At 37.6% G+C, this 19,469-nt stretch overlaps 1 protein-coding gene across 1 annotated transcript in view; it reads left to right on the forward strand.

The window, feature by feature from the left end:
- The window catches only part of DCDC1 (doublecortin domain containing 1), a 456,279-nt gene that overhangs the window by 400,610 nt on the left and 36,200 nt on the right, over positions 1 to 19,469 (forward strand). Inside the window, exons 26-29 of the mRNA XM_067749533.1 lie at positions 2,623 to 2,781; positions 3,911 to 4,111; positions 10,092 to 10,185; positions 17,765 to 17,935. Coding sequence (XP_067605634.1) covers positions 2,623 to 2,781; positions 3,911 to 4,111; positions 10,092 to 10,185; positions 17,765 to 17,935 — 625 coding nt within the window. The remainder of the gene's footprint in view (positions 1 to 2,622; positions 2,782 to 3,910; positions 4,112 to 10,091; positions 10,186 to 17,764; positions 17,936 to 19,469) is intronic.

Raw genomic sequence — 19,469 nt, forward strand, 5'->3', positions numbered from 1 at the left:
CATTGAAATCAATCATGACAATGACTGTACTAGCAATGTACTTATCAGTTCCCTCCCCTCTACCCCACCAACCACCACCAATTTGGGAATTCCTTGAGGGCAAAAACTCTATCACACGTGTTGTGTGAAGACCAGGATAACTGACTTTTGTCATCATTTACAGAATAAATGAAGGAATCATTGAATTAGTTTCCAAATTATAAAACCAAAAATAGCAAGTCAATTACCATTGCAATAACTGAAAATTAATTTGTATACAAATTAATTTTCATTAATCATTAGTATACAAGCTGTTTTAAACAACTGTTTCTATCCTTAATTACAAGAATATTAACTTTTATGTTAGGAATCAAACTTCTTCATTTTGATGGGTAGTTCATCTGGTCCTACATCCTGACACTAACAAAGGCACCAGAAAGCCTTTTTCAGAAAGAGTGATTTGACCTATATTGTATCTTCCTCAATTGTTAGAGAATTGGCCACAAACTTTTCTAACATTCCCTTTTGTTCTTCTTCTAAAGAATGTATCTAGCCTCTGAGTTATTATACTGCACTTGGAAAAAAAATAAATAGAAAGTAAAAAAAAAAAGAAAGAGCATCTTTGAGAGCAAAGATTCTTGTTCTGATTCATAGATTTCATCAAGGCCTGAAATCTTTGAGCTAAAAGTCTTGTGAGTCCACTCAAAACATAATGCAGGAGCATGGTGACTTAATAATACTGCACTTCATATTTGAAAGTTGCTAAGAGAGCAGATCTTAAAAGTCTTCATTACAAGAAAACAATTTTTGGAACTATCTGCAGGGATAGATGTTAACCAGACATATTGTGGGGATCATTTTGCAATATATACAAATATCAAATCATTATGCTATATACCCAAAGCTAATATAGTGTTATATGTCAGTTATACCTCAATTAAAAAAAAAACATAATGCAGGAATCTCCTGCACATTCTAGGCAAGCTCGTTTGATCCAGCCTCTCCTTGAATACTCCTAGGAACAGGGAGATCACTATATCACAAAGCGGCCCATTTTAATGTTGAAATAATAATTCAGAATACCTCTATCCTTCTATAACTCCATTGGTAAAGTAGACCCTACCCCACCTCACCCAGTTTCCATCACAATTTCCTGTTTTATTCCACTTGTGATATCCATTGTTTGTTTATTCATTTACTTATCTACTGTCTCTCTTCTTCCCACTAGAATGTAAGCTCCGTGAATCCTGAGAACTTAACTGTTTTGTTCACCACTATTATCCCCAATACTTAGAACTCTGTGCCTACAATATAGTAGATGTTTAAGAAATATTAGTTAAAGGAATGAATGATTAAATAATGACTAGTTATATGAATGAATGAATGGACATGAATCAATAAAGCAAGATGTATTTTTAAATGGCTGTTCTAAAACTAACTTGACTGTCCTTCATTTGCTTGGGAGCCGAGGAGTATATGGATATCCCAAGTTAGAAAATCCCATCTGGATTTGGAGGAAGAATCTTGTTATATCTAAGAATGACTTTTTTTTTTTGTCTGTTTCCCTGAAAGAAATTGAGTTGGTAGGAAAGCTGTGCTTTTTATTTTCAACACAAGATGGCACTGCTGTTTCTTTAACTGTTAATGAGCTTTTTGTCTTCAGAAGCTGCTTGTGCTGCAGCTCTGAATAAGGCTGTTGTTGTTACCCACCAATTTCATATCCACATGTAATACTTTTGTTACATTTGAAAAGTGTATGGTCTGCTCTGCTAACGCAGGAATTGTCCCTGGAGATTTGGGTAATTCGATATTGCTTGCAGTTACATCAAATTACCGCAAGCACCTTGGTGACCACAGCCTCCCCCAGAGAACTTTCTTTACACATATGCACATTTAGAGTGCTGAAGTATGCTTGCCTGTGTATTTATCCTGCCTTCAGCAGAGCAGTCCTCAGTTGTGTCATGATCCCACGGAAGCAAGTGTACCGTAAACAGTGCCTGGGGATTTGATATATTCAGATCTGCATGGTGGTTATGTTTCCATTCACGATTTCATCTTAATAAGAGGCCACAAGGCCGACTCAGTTATTCAAACTATGACTGTTTACTCTAAGTGTTTTTGTGTATTATTCTCTATCAAAACCTGGCACGTTTGTGCTGGTGCTATTTGAGTCTCTCTAGATTTTTCTATTGAGAGGAAAAGTTATTAAGATTCCTTAACATTGTCTAATGAGTAAATTTTATGAAACCTAGTAATCTAGGCTGTCTGTTCCAGACAGAATTATGACACATTTATGGAGTAGGCAAGAGTCTCATTACACGTTTGTTATGAATTTCCAAAACTACTGAGTAGTCTTAATCTTAGTTTTGAAATATAATACATGACCCCATTTTCTTCCTGAGTAAATATAACAAAGATGAATGCTGCTTATTATGTGATTGAGGATTCATTTGCAGCTTTATATTAAAAAATCTAAATTGTGTATTAGTAGGATGTGAATTTGCAGTGTTAGGCACCATTATGGAAATATGACTTCCAGACCCACCAGCATCATTCAGGATATTATCAGACTACACCTCAGAGAAAATTCTGTGAGTATAAATCAGATTTCTTAGACTTCTGTTTCCTTCTGAACCTTGATAGAGATTCACATGCAAGAGCCCATCTCCGAATGAAGGCTTGTCACACGCTTCTCAGGTATGCCTGGCAGGAAACTTCTCATAACTTTGATGAAGATGACAGTCTTCCAAAGAAAATGGAAGAAGAGCTCTTTGAAAATGTGGAACCAGAGAAGAAATACAGGTAAAAAGTTGCAAGGGATTCTTGTTAGAGATTTCTACCTGGTCTTAGATTCACTCACTTTAGGGCAAAAATATTACTGAAGATTTACATTACTGTTAGTTGTTCTTTACATCAACACACACATTTTTGTGTTTCTTGTGTTTTTGACTGAAGTATTTACAAGTACTGGTGGCAAGTACCTTCTCACTTTAGCTGTGTAATGTAATTTCTCGTTCACTGGTGTCTTTTCTATTAAAAGGGAAGCTCATCCGTCTTTGCCTCCTGAGAACTTAGGACAGAGCCTGTATGTTAGTTGAATGAATGTGTAAATGAACTTATGAATAAGCATGTAAAATGCCTTGATGTCTTTAAGAAATTAGTAAAATGCAATTTCTTCCTTTTTAACTTTATTTTTTCTCTGGTCAATGTCCAATGAAATGACAGGAATCTATAGTACTTGGTATTATTCCATAATCTTTATACATTTACTTAATGTTGTAGCAGTTTACATGAATTAAACAGTTTTAGCACTTCAACACTTAGCATTAGTCCATGCACATAGTAGAGACTTAATAGACATTTACAAATTAATTGCCAATGCATTGTGATTTTTAATAAGGTTTAATAAGTCTGCTTAATGCCTTAAGAGATATTTAAGTATGAGATTCCTTTGAATTAACTTATTAGTGTATCATTATTTTGGTTTATGATATTTTATGAGTTGTTAGGGAAGATTCAAAAACTTGGAGAATTGGATTCTGTTTGCCAGGGATTCTGTAGATAGAGGATAGAAATGATCATGATTTGAACAGAACTCCTTTATTTCTCTCTGTTCTGATTCATTGCCCTGTTCCTACTCCTACCTCTTTTTCCCTTTAAATTATCTCAAGTGGATTTTTTCTTTGCTGATGAATTTCTCACGTTCTCTTGGATAAATATTTATTTCTAATATAAAATAAACTCAGAATTCTACTTTTTACATCAGCTTGACAGTGCAAAGCAGGTAACATTGCTGCTGTCCTGATGGTAATGCTTCCGCATCATAAGTGAATTTGGTTCATGGCGGGTCTCTTGCCCACAGAACTTGCTATCTCCAGCACATCAGTGCACAGGACATTTTCTGCCACTAATGGGATTTTCTTTATCTCAGCCATTCTCCAAAACAGAGTAAACTGCAGAAGGTGTGCCACCAGCAGTTTGAATACAGAGATGGGCAAATTATAAGCTATGCTTCTCCTCAGCTAGTCTTGGGGGTGCAAGGCCCCAGCCTGCGTTCAGGCATGGAGGTTGTTTTGGTGGAGAAAAAAGCAGATGATAGTCATCAACACTGGAGGTACAAGGAAGACAGCAGGTAAACCCATTATATTTGGGCCTCAATATATCAAAGGGTGAATAGGAGCCTAAGAGATCCAGCATGGTCCCCACAGACCAGGCAGGGGTATATTTGAGGACTTTGGATTTTCTGTTTAATGTGGCCAATAATATTTTTAACCTACTCAAGGAAGAGAAAGATTGTGAAGTCAAACGTAAGTGCTCAGTAGTCTACACACAACTCATCCGCTACAGCTTCAGGTAAGAAACGTGAACTCTAGCCTACTAGGTTCATAGTTGGGTTTTTTGGGTTTTTTTTTTTAAAGAAGATGTTGGGGGTAGGAGTTTATTAATTAATTAATTTATTTTTTCTGTGTTGGGTCTCCGTTTCTGTGCGAGGGCTTTCTCTAGTTGTGGCAAGCGGGGGCCACTCTTCATCGCGGTGCGCGGGCCTCTCACTATCGCGGCCTCTCTTGTTGCGGAGCACAGGCTCCAGACGCGCAGGCTCAGTAGTGGCTCACGGGCCTAGTTGCTCCGCAGCATGTGGGATCCTCCCAGACCAGGGCTCGAACCCGTGTCCCCTGCATTAGCAGGCAGATCCTCAACCACTGCGCCACCAGGGAAGCCCCAGGTTCATAGTTTTAATGGGCCATTGAGGTTAAGAGAGAGCTAGACTCTCATCTAACTTATTTGTGTGATTTGAAAACATCATAAAATCAAGTAAGAATTCTAAAAAGTCCCATTTTAAAAAATTTGCAGTACTTTTCATTAACACAGTCTTCTGCGCCGCCCCACATGCATGCCTTCCCTCTCTCCCCTACTTCCATCATATAACCAACTGATGTGGCTTCCACTCACACAGTGAAATCGAATTGAATTCTTACCCTAATCAGATAAATCAACCCAGTGCAATGGCTGGCCCTTGTTTGGATCTAGCTTGAAGCCCACCACTGTCAAAAGGTTAATTCTGAGACAATCAGAAGAAATTTAAAATAGTCTGGGTACCAGATGACATGAAGGAAGTCTTGTTAATTTTGTTGGGTGTCATAATGGTTTAATGGCTATGTTTAAAAAAAGTCCTGATCACTTGGATGTATATTGTAGTATTTACAGAGAAAATTAAGAGAGATCTCAGCTTTGTTTTAAAATATTCTAGCAAAGCAAAAATTTTTTTAATGGGGACAGGGGGAGGGGATGAAACAGGCATGGCAGAATGTTGATAACTGTTGTGTCTGTGGCGGTTTCTTATACATTTCTCTCTGGTTTTGTGCATGCTTGAAATTTCTTTAACAAGAGAGATGACAACTCCTTGGTTTTTAGATGGTTTGCTTCAAAGTCTACCATTAGTGTTATATGGTGGGGCTCCAGGGCCCTCTTCAGTCTCTTGAAATACTATAGAAAATGTGTTTGTGTATCTGTGTAATACTTTTTTTTTTCTTTTTCTGGGAAAGAGCTGTGAAGATGTGTGATGCAAAAGGCTTAGGGGATCGCTGTTTTGAGAGAGACTGTATAATCTTCAGCAGGCGGCAGCAGAGGGCCCAGCATGGACAGGAAAGGAGCTAGCCTTCCTCTGCTCACTGTCTGAGACTTAGAGCTGCCAGCAAGGAACACATGCAGCCTTGTTTCAGAGACAGCTGAAAAGCCAACCTGTAGACAGACCTGGTGAACGTGTTCTTTTGCCCCATTTATCCTAGCTAAGCTGACTTTGCGACAGGGGAGCTAAGAAGCAGGCTTTTGGCCCTGCGAACGGTTTGCTTTGTGTAACCAGAATCCATTCATTTAGCTGCAGAAGATTATCAAGGGCAGTGTTTTAGGTGCCGGTGCTTTAGCAAAGAACAAAACATAAAAATTCCTGCCCACGAAGCTAGTGCTACCCCATCTCTACATTTCTGGAATTTAGAGCTACATCTTACTGCCTTGGCTTTCTGTATTATAGTAGAGGTCCCGCTTGAGCCTAAGTTGGAATTCGAGTATGGCTGAAGGGCTATAGGGTGGACACGCGTGGGGAATGAGAGGAGTGACCCCAGGCACTAGACAGCCACACTTGATAAGTTTAACTCAGGAACACTTGGTCATCAGAAGAGAGAGCAAGTTCTGAGTCCCGCTCAGTGTCTGTACTGCTTTTGGTTTTCACCCTAAGTGCTGTGGGGAAATCAGGAGGACAGGAAGGCTGTTTAAGTAAAAACAAAGGGAAGCTCGCCTAAAACTCTAGGCACTCCCTTACTGCTTTGGAAAATCTAACCACATGTAACGCCAAAGAGGATGGTCTCTTCCGATTTCCTTCCACTTTCCAGAACGCTCTGCAATGTTGTCGTATTGAGGCCTTCCCATGTCAAGCCATAGAAGAGAGGGACAGTTGGAGGGAGATGGTGGTATTGACTGATCGCTGGCTGGAAACTGTAGGGTCCAGAGAGAAGAGGTGGAGCCGTGAGGGGGAGGGGCAGTGGGACAGGGTTCGCTCCTGAACACATGGGTCACCGTTTAGGGACTCCCACAGACACTTGGGCAGGAGAGCTTTTGCAGAAGTCTTGATGATTAGATGTGGGCATTATTCAGAGGAACTTATGTCCCATGGCAGAAATGTCTGTATAGTGACAGTAATTCTAAGCTTTCTTCTACATTTTCCCTTGACATTTTTCTTTTTCGTGTAATTGGGTGTTGAAACCCATTTGTTCTGATAAGCTGGTGAGGCCTGGAGAACCTTGGGTTACACTACGTAGCAGAAACCTGTAGAAAATTCCATTTATGTGAACCATAGTCTTTTGATCTTCCATATTTTTCCCAGGCAGTAAATTAGCATTTATTGAGGCAACTTCCCAATCAGAATTTGTGTCAATAGAGCAGAAGCCCAGTAGCTCACTGCCAGCATGACGGGAGGTGCCAAGTGCTATCACTGTGCCTAGAATTTTCTACCATTAGTCCTTTCATTCAGTCCTTTGGGTCTTGAATTACTTTTTCATTTTGGCCTTCTATTTAAAATAGAGAATAACTAGAAAATCTGATATCTTAAGCAATTATAAGCAAAACCTCATAAGGGAAAGTTTGACTATGAGAACAAGACCTAGCTGGGAGAGCACATGGTCTAGGAGTGTAGTATAAGCAAGCAGTATAAGAGCAAGGGGGCACTGGCGGGCAGTAGGAGCTTACCAAAGACACACTTACTTGGTTTCTAGCCACACAGAAAAATGGTCCACGTCAACTTTTGAGATAAACTGGTATCTTTCTCCTATTTTCAACCCTGGCACAATCTGAATTAATCATTTGGTCTCAAAAGGGAAATATGAAAAAAATGCTCAGGGAAAAAAATCCCCTTCAACAAGTTTCAAAATTATAAAAGGGAAAATACAGTGTCATGGAATTCAGAGCTGAAAGAGATTTTGAAATTTTTCTAGTCTTGGTCACCTGATTCTAAAGCTAGGTAAACTGAGGCTCAAGAAGATGAAGTGACTTGTATGCACTCACACTGTGGGTTAGTAGAAGAGGCTGTGCTGTCGTGCTGGGATATTTCTGGGATGCAGAGTCCGTTCTCACACTGCCGTTTGGCACGTAGTGGGCTTTATGTAGAAGTCTAAAAGCTCAGGCTTCGTGAAGAATGTAAGCACTCCTGTGATAGGCAAGTGACAATTGACAGTCCAAAAAGGAAAAGAAAAGTCAACACTATCATGGCTGAGCATGACACTGAAGCATGGGAGAAGTTGCTACATCTATTCTAGGCAGCAAAAACAGAGAAAGCTAGGCAACTAATCTAGGCACCTCAGTAAGTTGTTGCAGGAAATATACAATCATTCATTCATCTGACTACTACTGAGTGCCAGTAAAAATGCAAGATGCAAACTATGCCACATGCTGAGGCTACGGAGATGAACAATATTGAATACCAGCTCTCGTGCTGTGCACAGACTTGATAAATGCTAAAAAGGTATTTGATAAAATTGAATACCCACTTTGGATTTAAACTGACACTTCGTTAACTAACACTAGAAGGAAGAAACACATTGTAAGATTAATAGTGATTGTCTTAGGAATATAAACGATGTTTCAAATTCTGTTTTAATTTTTACTATATTTTCTAGTATTTTGTAAATGCTTTACAATGAGGATATTTTGTTTTATGTTCAGAGATTTAAATTAGATATCTAGAATTTTTTGTCTTGAAAGGAAAAATACATTACTCTTATCACAGATCTCCCCCACCCCCGCTTTCTCCCCTTTCCTCCACTCCCACATCATTAAATTTTATATTCAGGACTAGTTATATTTTCCACAGCAGGAATGCCACTGCTGGTCTGTAATGTAACTATGTTGACAGACATAAAGAACTGGCTTTTTCTATGCAGACAATATCCTTGAATGTTTGGTCTATTCTTGCTTTTAAGTGATGTACGGGAAAGAACTTGAGGGTTTTAGCTCTGTACTTTGCTTTCTTTTTTTTTCAGTCAAAAATTATTATTTTAGTTCCAATATTATTATATTATTTTAGTTCCAATATAAGATAATTTAGTTCCAATATTAATATATTATTTTAGTTCCAATATAAGATAACTTAGTTATCTTATAGATATAGATATATCTATATATATAGATATATCTATATCTATATAGATAGTTATCTATATAGATATAGATAATTTAGTTCCAATATTAATATATTATTTTTATAGATATAGATATATCTATATAGATATCTATATAGATATAGATATATCTATATAGATATAAATAGTTATCTATAGAGATATAGATAATTTAGTTCCAATATTAATATATTATTTTTATAGATATAGATATATCTATATAGATATAGATCTAGATATAGATATATAGATAGTTATCTATATAGATATAGATAATTTAGTTCCAATATTAATATATTATTTTAGTTCCAATATAAGATAACTTAAAAATATTCAATATATATCTTGGACTTTTAGGGAATACTCATTTAGAAAAGAAGAATTTGAGGGAAAGCTATAAAAAAAATCACAACAATCGATAATAATAGCTCATACTAAGTGCCATGAGCCAGACAGTACTCCACACATTTTTTATGCATTAGCTCATTATATTCTCAGGCTGAAAGTCCTGTGCGGTATGCACCATTATCCTATTTTACAGATGAGGAAGCTGAGGCTGAGAGTTGTTAAGCAGGTCTTGAGATATACTCAAGATTTAAACTCAGGCATTGTGGCTCCAGCATCCATGCCCCTAATCACTCTGCCACACTGCCTCTCACAACAGCAAAACGGGTGAGGAGAGTGTCTGGGTACAATCTGGAGACAGAAAACAGGCAGTCATTTAAACAAGGGATGTTTAACATAAAGAATTATTAAGCTATGCTAAACGAGTAACTATCAGATTTTTTTAATAAAAACCTCTATACGGTACTCTAGGGCTGAGGGGGTTGAGGACAAACTTGGGATTGGGTCCCTTCCCTAAGGCTGGAGTTCAGAGCTCATTGGAAGAAGTATGGGTGCTGTCCACTGGATGGCAGGGAAATGTGTTGGTTTGCATGGCCAGATCTGTTCTGTGGTTGCTGGGCAAGCAGGAAGTAACCCTCTGGAACGTACGTGGGTGTGCAGCTATTGCTGGGCACGTGGAGATGCAAAGGTATGGGGCTGCTGGTACAGCAGAAGGTCTGGAGCACGTGGTGTCCATGTTGGGAGGGCCATAAGCAGTTGATCACCAGGCCAGGCCTGGGCTGTGAGGGTATTAAAGGACCACGTGCATTCTGGGCACGTGGCTGGGACAGAGCATCCCTGGACACCCTCACTCCCAAACACTGACCCCAGACAGCAGCCAGAAAGAACAGGAGCGCCCCTTTCTCCTTCAGTGTTCTTCCAGCACTCTGCACTGAGGAACCTCAACATTGTGCTTATGGTTGGGAGAAATGCCCAAAGGATTTCACATCCATTAGCACAGAGTATGTATGGAGACAAGAGGCAACACACAGATATGGGGCACAGAGGGAGCTCTAAGTTGGTCATGCTGCTTTGTAATGGGCCTAATCCTGTTTTCCCAAGGACCTTTCACCTGGTGAGTAACCCAGACCTGGTGCTGGCAGTGTCTATGACCAAGGCTGGAGATGAAGTCTGTGGCTATCCGGTTATTGCTCAGGTAAGATATGTAGAGGCTAAAGAGTAATTATAGCCCTCTATTTAGTTAAATTTAAGGAAAGCTCCACGCTTCCTTGTTGTGGAGAAAGGAAATGGCTGTCATAGAAACCTATCTTGAATGCCATTGTTAAAATATTTACAATAGTCTGCCTAGATTTCAAATTGAACATGTTCCTGTAGCTCTGAATTTAGTTTAATCCAACAGATGGTGATTGTGGGCTTGCTGCATGTCAGGAGCTATGCTAGTTACTTAAATCAAATCCAATGGCAAGAGTGAGAAATTATCCCAATAGCATTCATAGCGTCTCAGTGGTGGGTGCAGTCAGGTGAATGGCTGTTAGATGCGTGCATTTTAACTTCAGTGATTTGGAGACATAACCAAGTCCCCTCTCACTTGGCAACGGGTGGTAAAGACCGTGGTCAGAGGAGTCTTTCTGGAGGGTGTGAGCTCTTCAATGCTAATTCTGCTGAGACTCATTTGAAATATAGTTTCAACATACTTTTGCAAATGCTTATAGCAGCCAAACAATTTTTGGAGACTCCAGAGAAGGCTGGCTTCATTTGAATTTTGGGTAAAGACCTATGGGGTTGGTTTTTTCTTTCCCACTTTTGTCTGTTATCCTTACTTACCAAAGACACTCCTAGACGGGTATATATTTTTCCTTGTTAGGAGGAGAAAAAGTTTAGGAGTGTCCCTGCTCTGCATTTACTTTCTGTATCCTCCACAGTATTTGCCATCTTTGTGTTGAACAGAATATACTGTCTCCAAATAACATTTGTTTTGTTCCATATTTTAATAACAATGAGGCAACTTGTTTTGCAGGTCCTGAATCCAAAATTGGGATATAGCAATCTGGACAAATACCAAAGCTTAATTAAGCCTTCTATCCTGATGATAAATATGGACTAAAATTTTATTCTAGGAGACACAATATATATAACATCAAATTTTTCCCTGTCAGGTGCCTCTTTGGCATGGACCACAGTGAGATAAAACCTTATGCAGATGCAAATTTTGTACCTTAATCTGTTACATAAAATTATAGATATGGATGTTTTCCCCTAAGGTTCCCATTTTATAAGAAATGAGTTTGATCCCAAAGTTATTTCTATTACCTTTCAAGAATTTTTTCTTTGCTTGTTGTTTTGTTTTTATTTCTTGAAGCAATCAGTTTGTGAGAATATACTAAAGTTCATGTAAAATAATAAAAATGAGACATGTTAAGTTAATGTTACTAAACCCCCTCCCTGTTCCTTGAAATATAATCTTTGTTTTCCATACCTCTGAGGGATGCTCTGTTGTTTGACTTATTAAATCAATTCCTGAGATCATTTATTTTCCTCTTCACTATCAATCTCTCCCTGGTAAAGTAGGTGTTATTCATTATAAAGTTCCTTGAGGTGTCATGATATGTTTAGTTGGAACTAATCTAGTGGTTTAAATTCCTTGAAATTGAAACTACTCATTTTTTTAACTTATGCTCAAACCAAGTTTTATAATTACAATAAAGATGCTGTTTCTAATATATAAAATGGAGTGTACTCACATTTTTGAAAAAAACCTTCTTGATAACCAGTGAAATGTAAATTAAAATATCAACAAGGTACTATTTTTCATTCATTAAATTGATGATGCTTTGGCAAGAATGTGAGGAAAAGAGGCAATTTCGTATAATATTGGTAGAATGGTAAACTAGAATAACCTTTCTAGAAAGCATTTGATATGATAAAGCTTTATATTATACATCACAATTTTTTTAATGATCCTGTTCCAGTTTTTTTTGAATTTTACTTTATTTATTTTTTTATACAGCAGGTCCTTATTAGTCATCAATTTTATCCACATCAGTGTACACATGTCAACCCAAATTGCCCAATTCATCACACCACCACCACCACCCTCACACTGCTTTCCCCCCTTGGTGTCCATACATTTGTTCTCTACATCTGTGTCTCTATTTCTGCCCTGCAAACTGGTTCATCTGTACCATTTTTCTAGGTTCCACATATATGCATTAATATACGATATTTGTTTTTCTCTTTCTGACTTACTTCACTCTGTATGACAGTCGCTAGATCCATCCACGTCTCAACAAATGACCCAACTTTGTTCCTTTTTATGGCTGAGTAATATTCCATTGTATATATGTACCACATCAGCTTTATCCATTGGTCTGTCGATGGGCATTTAGGTTGCTTCCATGACCTGGCTGTTGTAAATAGTGCTGCAATGAACATTGGGGTGCATGTGTCTTTTTGAATTACGGTTTTCTCTGGGTATATGCCCAGTAGTGGGATTGCTGGATCATATGGTAATTCTATTGTTAGTTTTTTAAGGAACCTCCATACTGTTCTCCATAGTGGCTGTATCAATTTACATTCCCACCAACAGTGCAAGAGGGTTCCCTTTTCTCCACACCCTCTCCAGCATTTTTTGTTTGTAGATTTTCTCATGATGCCCATTCTAACTGGTGTGAGGTGATGCCTCATTGTAGTTTTGATTTGCATTTCTCTAATAATTAGGGATGTTGAGCAGCTTTTCATATGCTTCTTGGCCATCTGTGTGTCTTCTTTGGAGAAATGTCTATTTAGGTCTTCTGCCCATTTTTGGACTGGGTTGTTTTTTTCTCCCAATGTGAGGGTTGTCTTTTCGTCTTGTTTTTGGTTTCCTTTGCTGTGCAAAAGCTTTTAAGTTTCATTAGGTCCATTTGTTTATTTTTGTTTTTATTTCCATTACTCTAGGAGGTGGGTCAAAAAAGATCTTGCTGTGATTTGTCTCAAAAAGTGTTCTTCCTAGATTTTCCTCTAAGAGTTTTATAGTGTCCGGTCTTACATTTAGGTCTTTAATCCATTTTGAGTTTATTTTTGTGTTTGGTGTTAGGGAGTGTTCTAATTTCATTCTTTTACATGTAGCTGTCCAGTTTTCCCAGCAACACTTATTGAAGAGACTGTCTTTTCTCCATTGTTATCCTTGCCTCCTTTGTCATAGATTAGTTGACCATAGGTGCGTGGGATTATCTCTGTGCTTGCTATCTTGTTCCATTGATCTATATTTCTGTTTTTGTGCCAGTACCTTATTGTCTTGATTACTGTAGCTTTGTAGTATAGTCTGAAGTCAGGGAGTCTGATTCCTCCAGCTCTGTTTTTTTCCCTCAAAACTGCTTTGGCTATTCTGTGTCTTTTGTGTCTCCATACAAATTTTAAGATTTTTGTTCTAGTTCTGTAAAAAATGCCATCGGTAATTTGACAGGGATTGCATTGAATCTGTAGATTGCTTTGGGTAGTATAGTCATTTTCACAATATTGATTCTTCCAATCCAAGAGCATGGTATATCTCTCCATCTGTTGGTATCATCTTTAATTTCTTTCATCAGTGTCTTATAGTTTTCTGCATACAGGTCCTTTGTCTTCCTAGGTAGGTTTATTCCTAGGTATTTTATTCTTTTTGTTGCAGTGGTAAATGGGAGTGTTTGCTTAATCTCTCTTTCAGATTTTTCATCATTAGTGTATAGGAATGAAAGAGATTCCTGTGCATTAATTTTGTATCCTGCAACTTTATCAAGATCATTGATTAGCTCTAGTAGTTTTCTGGTGGCATCTTTAGGATTCTCTATGTATAGTATCATGTCATCTGCAAAGAATGACAGTTTTACTTCTTCTTTTCCAATTAATATTCCTTTTATAAATTTATTTATTTAGTTAGTTTTCACTGTGTTGGGTCTTTGTTGCTGCACACGGGTTTTCTCTAGTTGCGGCAAGTGTGGGGTACTCTTGATTGCGGTGCGCGGGCTTCTCATTGCAGTGGCTTCTCTTGTTGCAGAGCACAGGCTCTAGGCGTGCGGACTTCAGTAGGTATGGCTCACGGGCTTCAGTAGTTGTGGCACACAGGCCTAGTTGCTCCGTGGCATGTGGGATCTTCCCGGACCAGGGCTCGAACCCGGGTCCTCTGCATTTGCAGGCAGGTTCTTAACCACGTGCCACCAGGGAAGTCCTGTATTCCTTTTATTTCTTTTTCTTATCTGATTGCCGTGGCTAGGACTTCCAAAACCGTGTTGAATAATAGTAGTGTGAGTGGACATCCTTGTCTTGTTCCTGATCTTAGAGGAAATGCTTTCAGTTTTTCATCATTGAGAATGATGTTTGCTGTGGCTTTGTCATATATGGCCTTTATTATGTTGATGTAGTTTCCCTCTATGCCCACTTACTGGAGAGTTTTTTTCATAAATGGGTGTTGAATTTTGTCAAAAGCTTTTTCTGCATCTATTGAGATGATCATATGGTTTTTATTCTTCAATTCGTTAATATGGTTTATCACATTGATTGATTTGTATATATTGAAGAATACTTGCATCCCTGGGATAAATCCCACTTGATCATGGTGTATGATCCTTTTAATGTGCTGTTGGATTCTGTTTGCTAGTATTTTGTTGAGGATTTTTGCATCTATATTCATCAGTGATACTGGTCTGTGGTTTTCTGTTTTTGTGACATCTTTGTCTGGTTTTGGTATCAGGGTGATGGTGGCCTCATAGAATGTGTTTGGGAGTGTTCCTTCCTCTGCAATTTTTGGGAAGAGTTTGAGAAGGATAGGTGTTAGCTCTTCTCTAAATGTTTGATAGAATTCATCTGTGAAGCCATCTGGTCCTAGGCTTTTGTTTGTTGGAAGATTTTTAATCACAGTTTCAATTTCATTACTTGTGATTGGTCTGTTCATATTTTCTATTTCTTCCTCATTCAGTCTTAGAAGCTTATATCTTTCTAAGAATTTGTCCATTTCTTCCAGGTTGTCCATTTATTGGCAAAGAGTTGCTTGTAGTAGTCTCTTAGGATGCTTTGTATTTCTGCGGTGTCTGTTGTAACTTCTTTTTCATTTCTAATTTTATTGATTTGAGTCCTCTCCCTCTTTTCCTTGATGAGTCTGGCTAATGGTTCCTCAATTTTGTTTATCTTCTCAAAGAACCAGCTTTTAGTGTTATTGATCATTGCTATTGTTTTCTTTGTTTCTATTTCATTTATTTCTGCTCTGTCTTTATGATTTCTTTCCTTGTGCTAACTTTGGGTTTTGTTTGTTCTTCTTTCTCTAGCTCCTTTAGGTGTAATATTAGATTGTTTATTTGAGATTTTTCTTGTTTCTTGAGGTAGGCTTGTATAGCTATAAACTTCCCTCTTAGAACTGCTTTTGCTGCATCCCATAGGTTTTGGATCATCATGTTTTCATTGTCATTTTTCTCTAGGTATTTTTTGATTTCCTCTTTGATTTCTTCAGTGATCTCTTCGTTATTTAGTAATGTAGTGTTTAGCCTCCATGTGTTTGTGTTTTTTACATTTTTTTCCCCTGTAATTCATTTCTAATCTCATAGCGTTGTGGTCAGAAAAGATGCTTGATAGGATTTCAATTTTCTTAAATTTACTGTGGCTTGATTTGTGACCCAAGATGTGATCTTTCCTGGAGAATGTTCCGTGCGCACTTGAGAAGAAAGTGTAATCTGCTGTTTTGGGGTGGAATGTCCTATAAATATCAATTAAATCTATCTGGTCTATTGTGTCATTTAAAGCTTCTGTTTCCTTATTTATTTTCATTTTGGATGATCTGTCCAGTGGTGTAAGTGAGGTGTTAAAGTCCCCCAATATTATTGTGTTACTGTCGATTTCCTCTTTTACAGCTGTTAGCAGTTGCCTTATGTATTGAGGTGCTCCTATGTTGGGTGCATATATTTTTAAAATTGTTGTATCTTCTTGGATTGATACCTTGATCATTATGTAGTGTCCTTCCTTGTCTCTTGTAACACTCTTTATTTTAAAGTCTATTTTATCTGATTTGAGTATTGCTACTCCAGCTTTCTTTTGATTTCCGTTTGCATGGAATATCTTTTTCCATCCCCTCACTTTTAGTCTGTATGTGTCCCTAGGTCTGAAGTGGGTCTCTTGTAGACAGCATATAGATGGGTCTTGTTTTTGTATCCATACAGCAAGCCTGTGTCTTTTGGTTGGAGCATTTAATACATTCACGTATAAGGTAACTATTGATATGTATGTTCCTATGACCATTTTCTTAATTGTTTTGGGTTTATTTTTGTAGGTCCTTTTCTTCTCTTGTGTTTCCCACTTAGAGAAGTTCCTTTAGCATTTGTTGTAGGGCTGGTTTGGTGGTGCTGAATTCTCTAGCTTTTGCTTGTCTGTAAAGCTTTTAATTTCTCCATCGAATCTGAATGAGATAATTGCCAGGTAGAGTAATCTTGGTTGTACGTTCTTCCCTTTCATCACTTTAAGTATATCATGCCACTCCCTACTGGCTTGTAAAGTTTCTGCTGAGAAATCAGCTGTTAACCTTATGGGAGTTCCCTTGTATGTTATTTGTCATTTTTCCCTTGCTGCTTTCAATCATTTTTCTTTGTCTTTAATTTTTGCCAGTTTGATTACCATGTATCTCGGCATGTTTCTCTTTGGGTTTATCCTGTATGGGACTCTCTGTGCTTCCTGGACTGGGTGGCTATTTCCTTTCCCATGTTAGGGAAGTTTTCAACTATAATCTCTTCAGGTATTTTCTCGGGTCCTTTCTCTCTCTCTTCTCCTTCTGGGACCCCTATAATGCGAATGTTGTTGTGTTTAATGTTGTCCCAGAGGTCTCTTAGGCTGTCTTCATTTCTTTTCATTCTTTTTTCTTTATTCTGTTCCACAGCAGTGAATTCCACCATTCTGTCTTCCAGGTCACTTATCCGTTCTTCTGCCTCAGTTATTCTGCTTTTGATCCCTTCTAGTATAGTTTTCATTTCAGTTATTGTATTGTTCATCTCTGTTTGTTTGTTCTTTAATTCTTCTAGGTCTTTGTTAAACATTTCTTGCATTTTCTTGATCTTTGCCTCCATTGTTTTTCCGAGGTCCTGAATCATCTTCACTATCATTATTCTGAGTTCTTTCTCTGGAAGGTTGCCTATCTCCAGTTCATTTAGTTGTTTTTCTGGGGTTTTATCTTGTTCCTTCATCTGGTACATAGCCCTCTGCCTTTTCATCTTATCTATCTTTCTGTGAATGTGGTTTTCATTCCACAGGCTGCAGGATTGTAGCTCTTCTTGCTCCTGCTGTCTGCCCTCTGGTGGATGAGGCTATCTAAGAGGCTTGTGCAAGTTTCCTGATGGGAGGGCGATCCTGTTCCTTTATTAGCAATTCTACTTGAGTTTGTTCTCAAGGAGTTATGGATTTACACAAACATTTATTTTATGATTGTTGATTGCCCTTTTGCTTATACTAAGGAAAACCTGAGAAACAATCTACATGTTTAACTATTGGATATTGGTAAATTAAAATAACCTAAGATCAAATAGTATATATCCTTTAAAAAAAAAAAACAAGCAAAACTAACGCCATTACCAAATTGTGTGCATTTTGTGATTACATTTTTGTAAATCCAAGAATTCATATATATATGTATAATCATCAAATATCAATAGTAGTTATCACTACATAGTAGAGTTTTGAGTAATTATCTGTACTTTCTGACTTTATGCAATGAAAACTAGGACTGCTATAAACAAATCATAACCTCTCCTATTTGACTCCATATTTTGTCACATTTTTTTCAGAAATACAAACCACATAACAATGGGACTTCTAATCAAAAGTGGAATTACATGACAAATATGAAAGCTTTTATGGCCTTTCATAGCACTACACTGGATAAGGAAGTCACAGCAGCAAATTATGCTGGTATTTGTACATCCTCTGTGATTAAAGAAAAACACATTGATCAACCAGTAAGTGGTTCCTTCCTTCTGAGGACAAAAAAAAGGGGTGGGGGAATGGATAAGTCTAATAAAGCAAGAAACTTCTTTCCAGAAAACCTTAAGTTCACACAAATTAAACACTGACTTGTGAGTGAAATCGCTTAGACTCTGTGATTCTGGTTAGGAAAGAATGAAGGAATATTGATATTACCCTCTTCTTATATTGTCTGATGGCTCCCTATCACCATCACCATCTCTGGCTCATCATCAGCTCACCAGAACAGGCATGAAGCAGGATAATCACACATACGTCACTCCCACAGGTGTGCTGGCCACACTCGATGTCACTCCACTCCAGAAAGCATATTAAAATGCCAATGATTGTAAGTTGCTTTATATTACATTATACCAAGCATAGGGCTAAGTATGATATACTCTAATTTTAAAAGAAATAATTTCTCAAGTTTGGTCCTTTAATTTTTATTAGTAAGGAATTATTTGCACCATACTTTACAGATACCCGAGATATTTGTGGGTCAGTGGATCAAGGCACCTTGCTATTGTTGATAACCGTTGGCCTACAGAAAACTGAAATCTCATAATGTATGCACATTACAAGACTGCCCAAGACCCTCTTTACTGTTCCCCTCAGTCATCTCTAAACCACTGCTGCTTCTTCACTCGTCATTCCCTGGCTCTACTGAATAAGAGATGTCAAATGTACCGTACCATTCTGCCTGTCTCTGGTTTCAACTATGCTCTCCCCACCGACTTTTTCTCCTTTGTCTGTGATCTCATACCTGTTAGACAATACGCTGCCAAAGACTGCTGAAGTCATCTTAAAAAGAATCGAGTCAACTTGAAAAGGCTCCAAAGATGAGACAATTTAAGCATCAATATGACTATTGAATGCAGTGGATTGACATACATTAGATATGTTTAAATCCGTATGTTCATAGAGATATTAAACAACAGCAACAACAACAACAACTCAATTTGTCACAATTAGATGATGCTAAGGAGCAAATTTGTTACTTTGAAAACCAGTAAATAAAAAATCAAGCATTTATTTTTCCCTTCCTTTATGAACCGTACCTCAAGATAACAAGACAGTTGACAAGAAGAAACTTCACTTCGTAGAAATACCCCAGCTAATACATGAGTAAAGTATGAGGAAATCAGAATATCATTATACTATGAACTTTCATAAATTAATGGATCTAGGCAACGATCATCAGTAGCTACTAACATAACAAAAAGAGACAAAAGAGTTGCTCCTTGATAGAGATACACTGTACCATTTATGATGGGGTCTTGCCCCCCCAAATCTAACTGGAGAAAATGTACAATGAATAATTACAACAAAAGAAAAAAGAAAAAGAAATAAGGAATGTGAAGATTCAGAGAGACTTAGAGGTATTTAAACTAATTATAAGGTATTGGCCTTATTGTGATTCTCTTTCAAATAAATTGTAAGGGAGTGAGAGAATTGTAGAAATTTGAATACTGACTGAATATTTGATTATATTAGGGTATTATTAATTTTAGGTATGATGTTATAGTT

Source organism: Pseudorca crassidens, chromosome 9, assembly GCF_039906515.1.
Source record: "Pseudorca crassidens isolate mPseCra1 chromosome 9, mPseCra1.hap1, whole genome shotgun sequence".
NCBI classification, from domain to species: Eukaryota; Metazoa; Chordata; class Mammalia; order Artiodactyla; family Delphinidae; genus Pseudorca; species Pseudorca crassidens.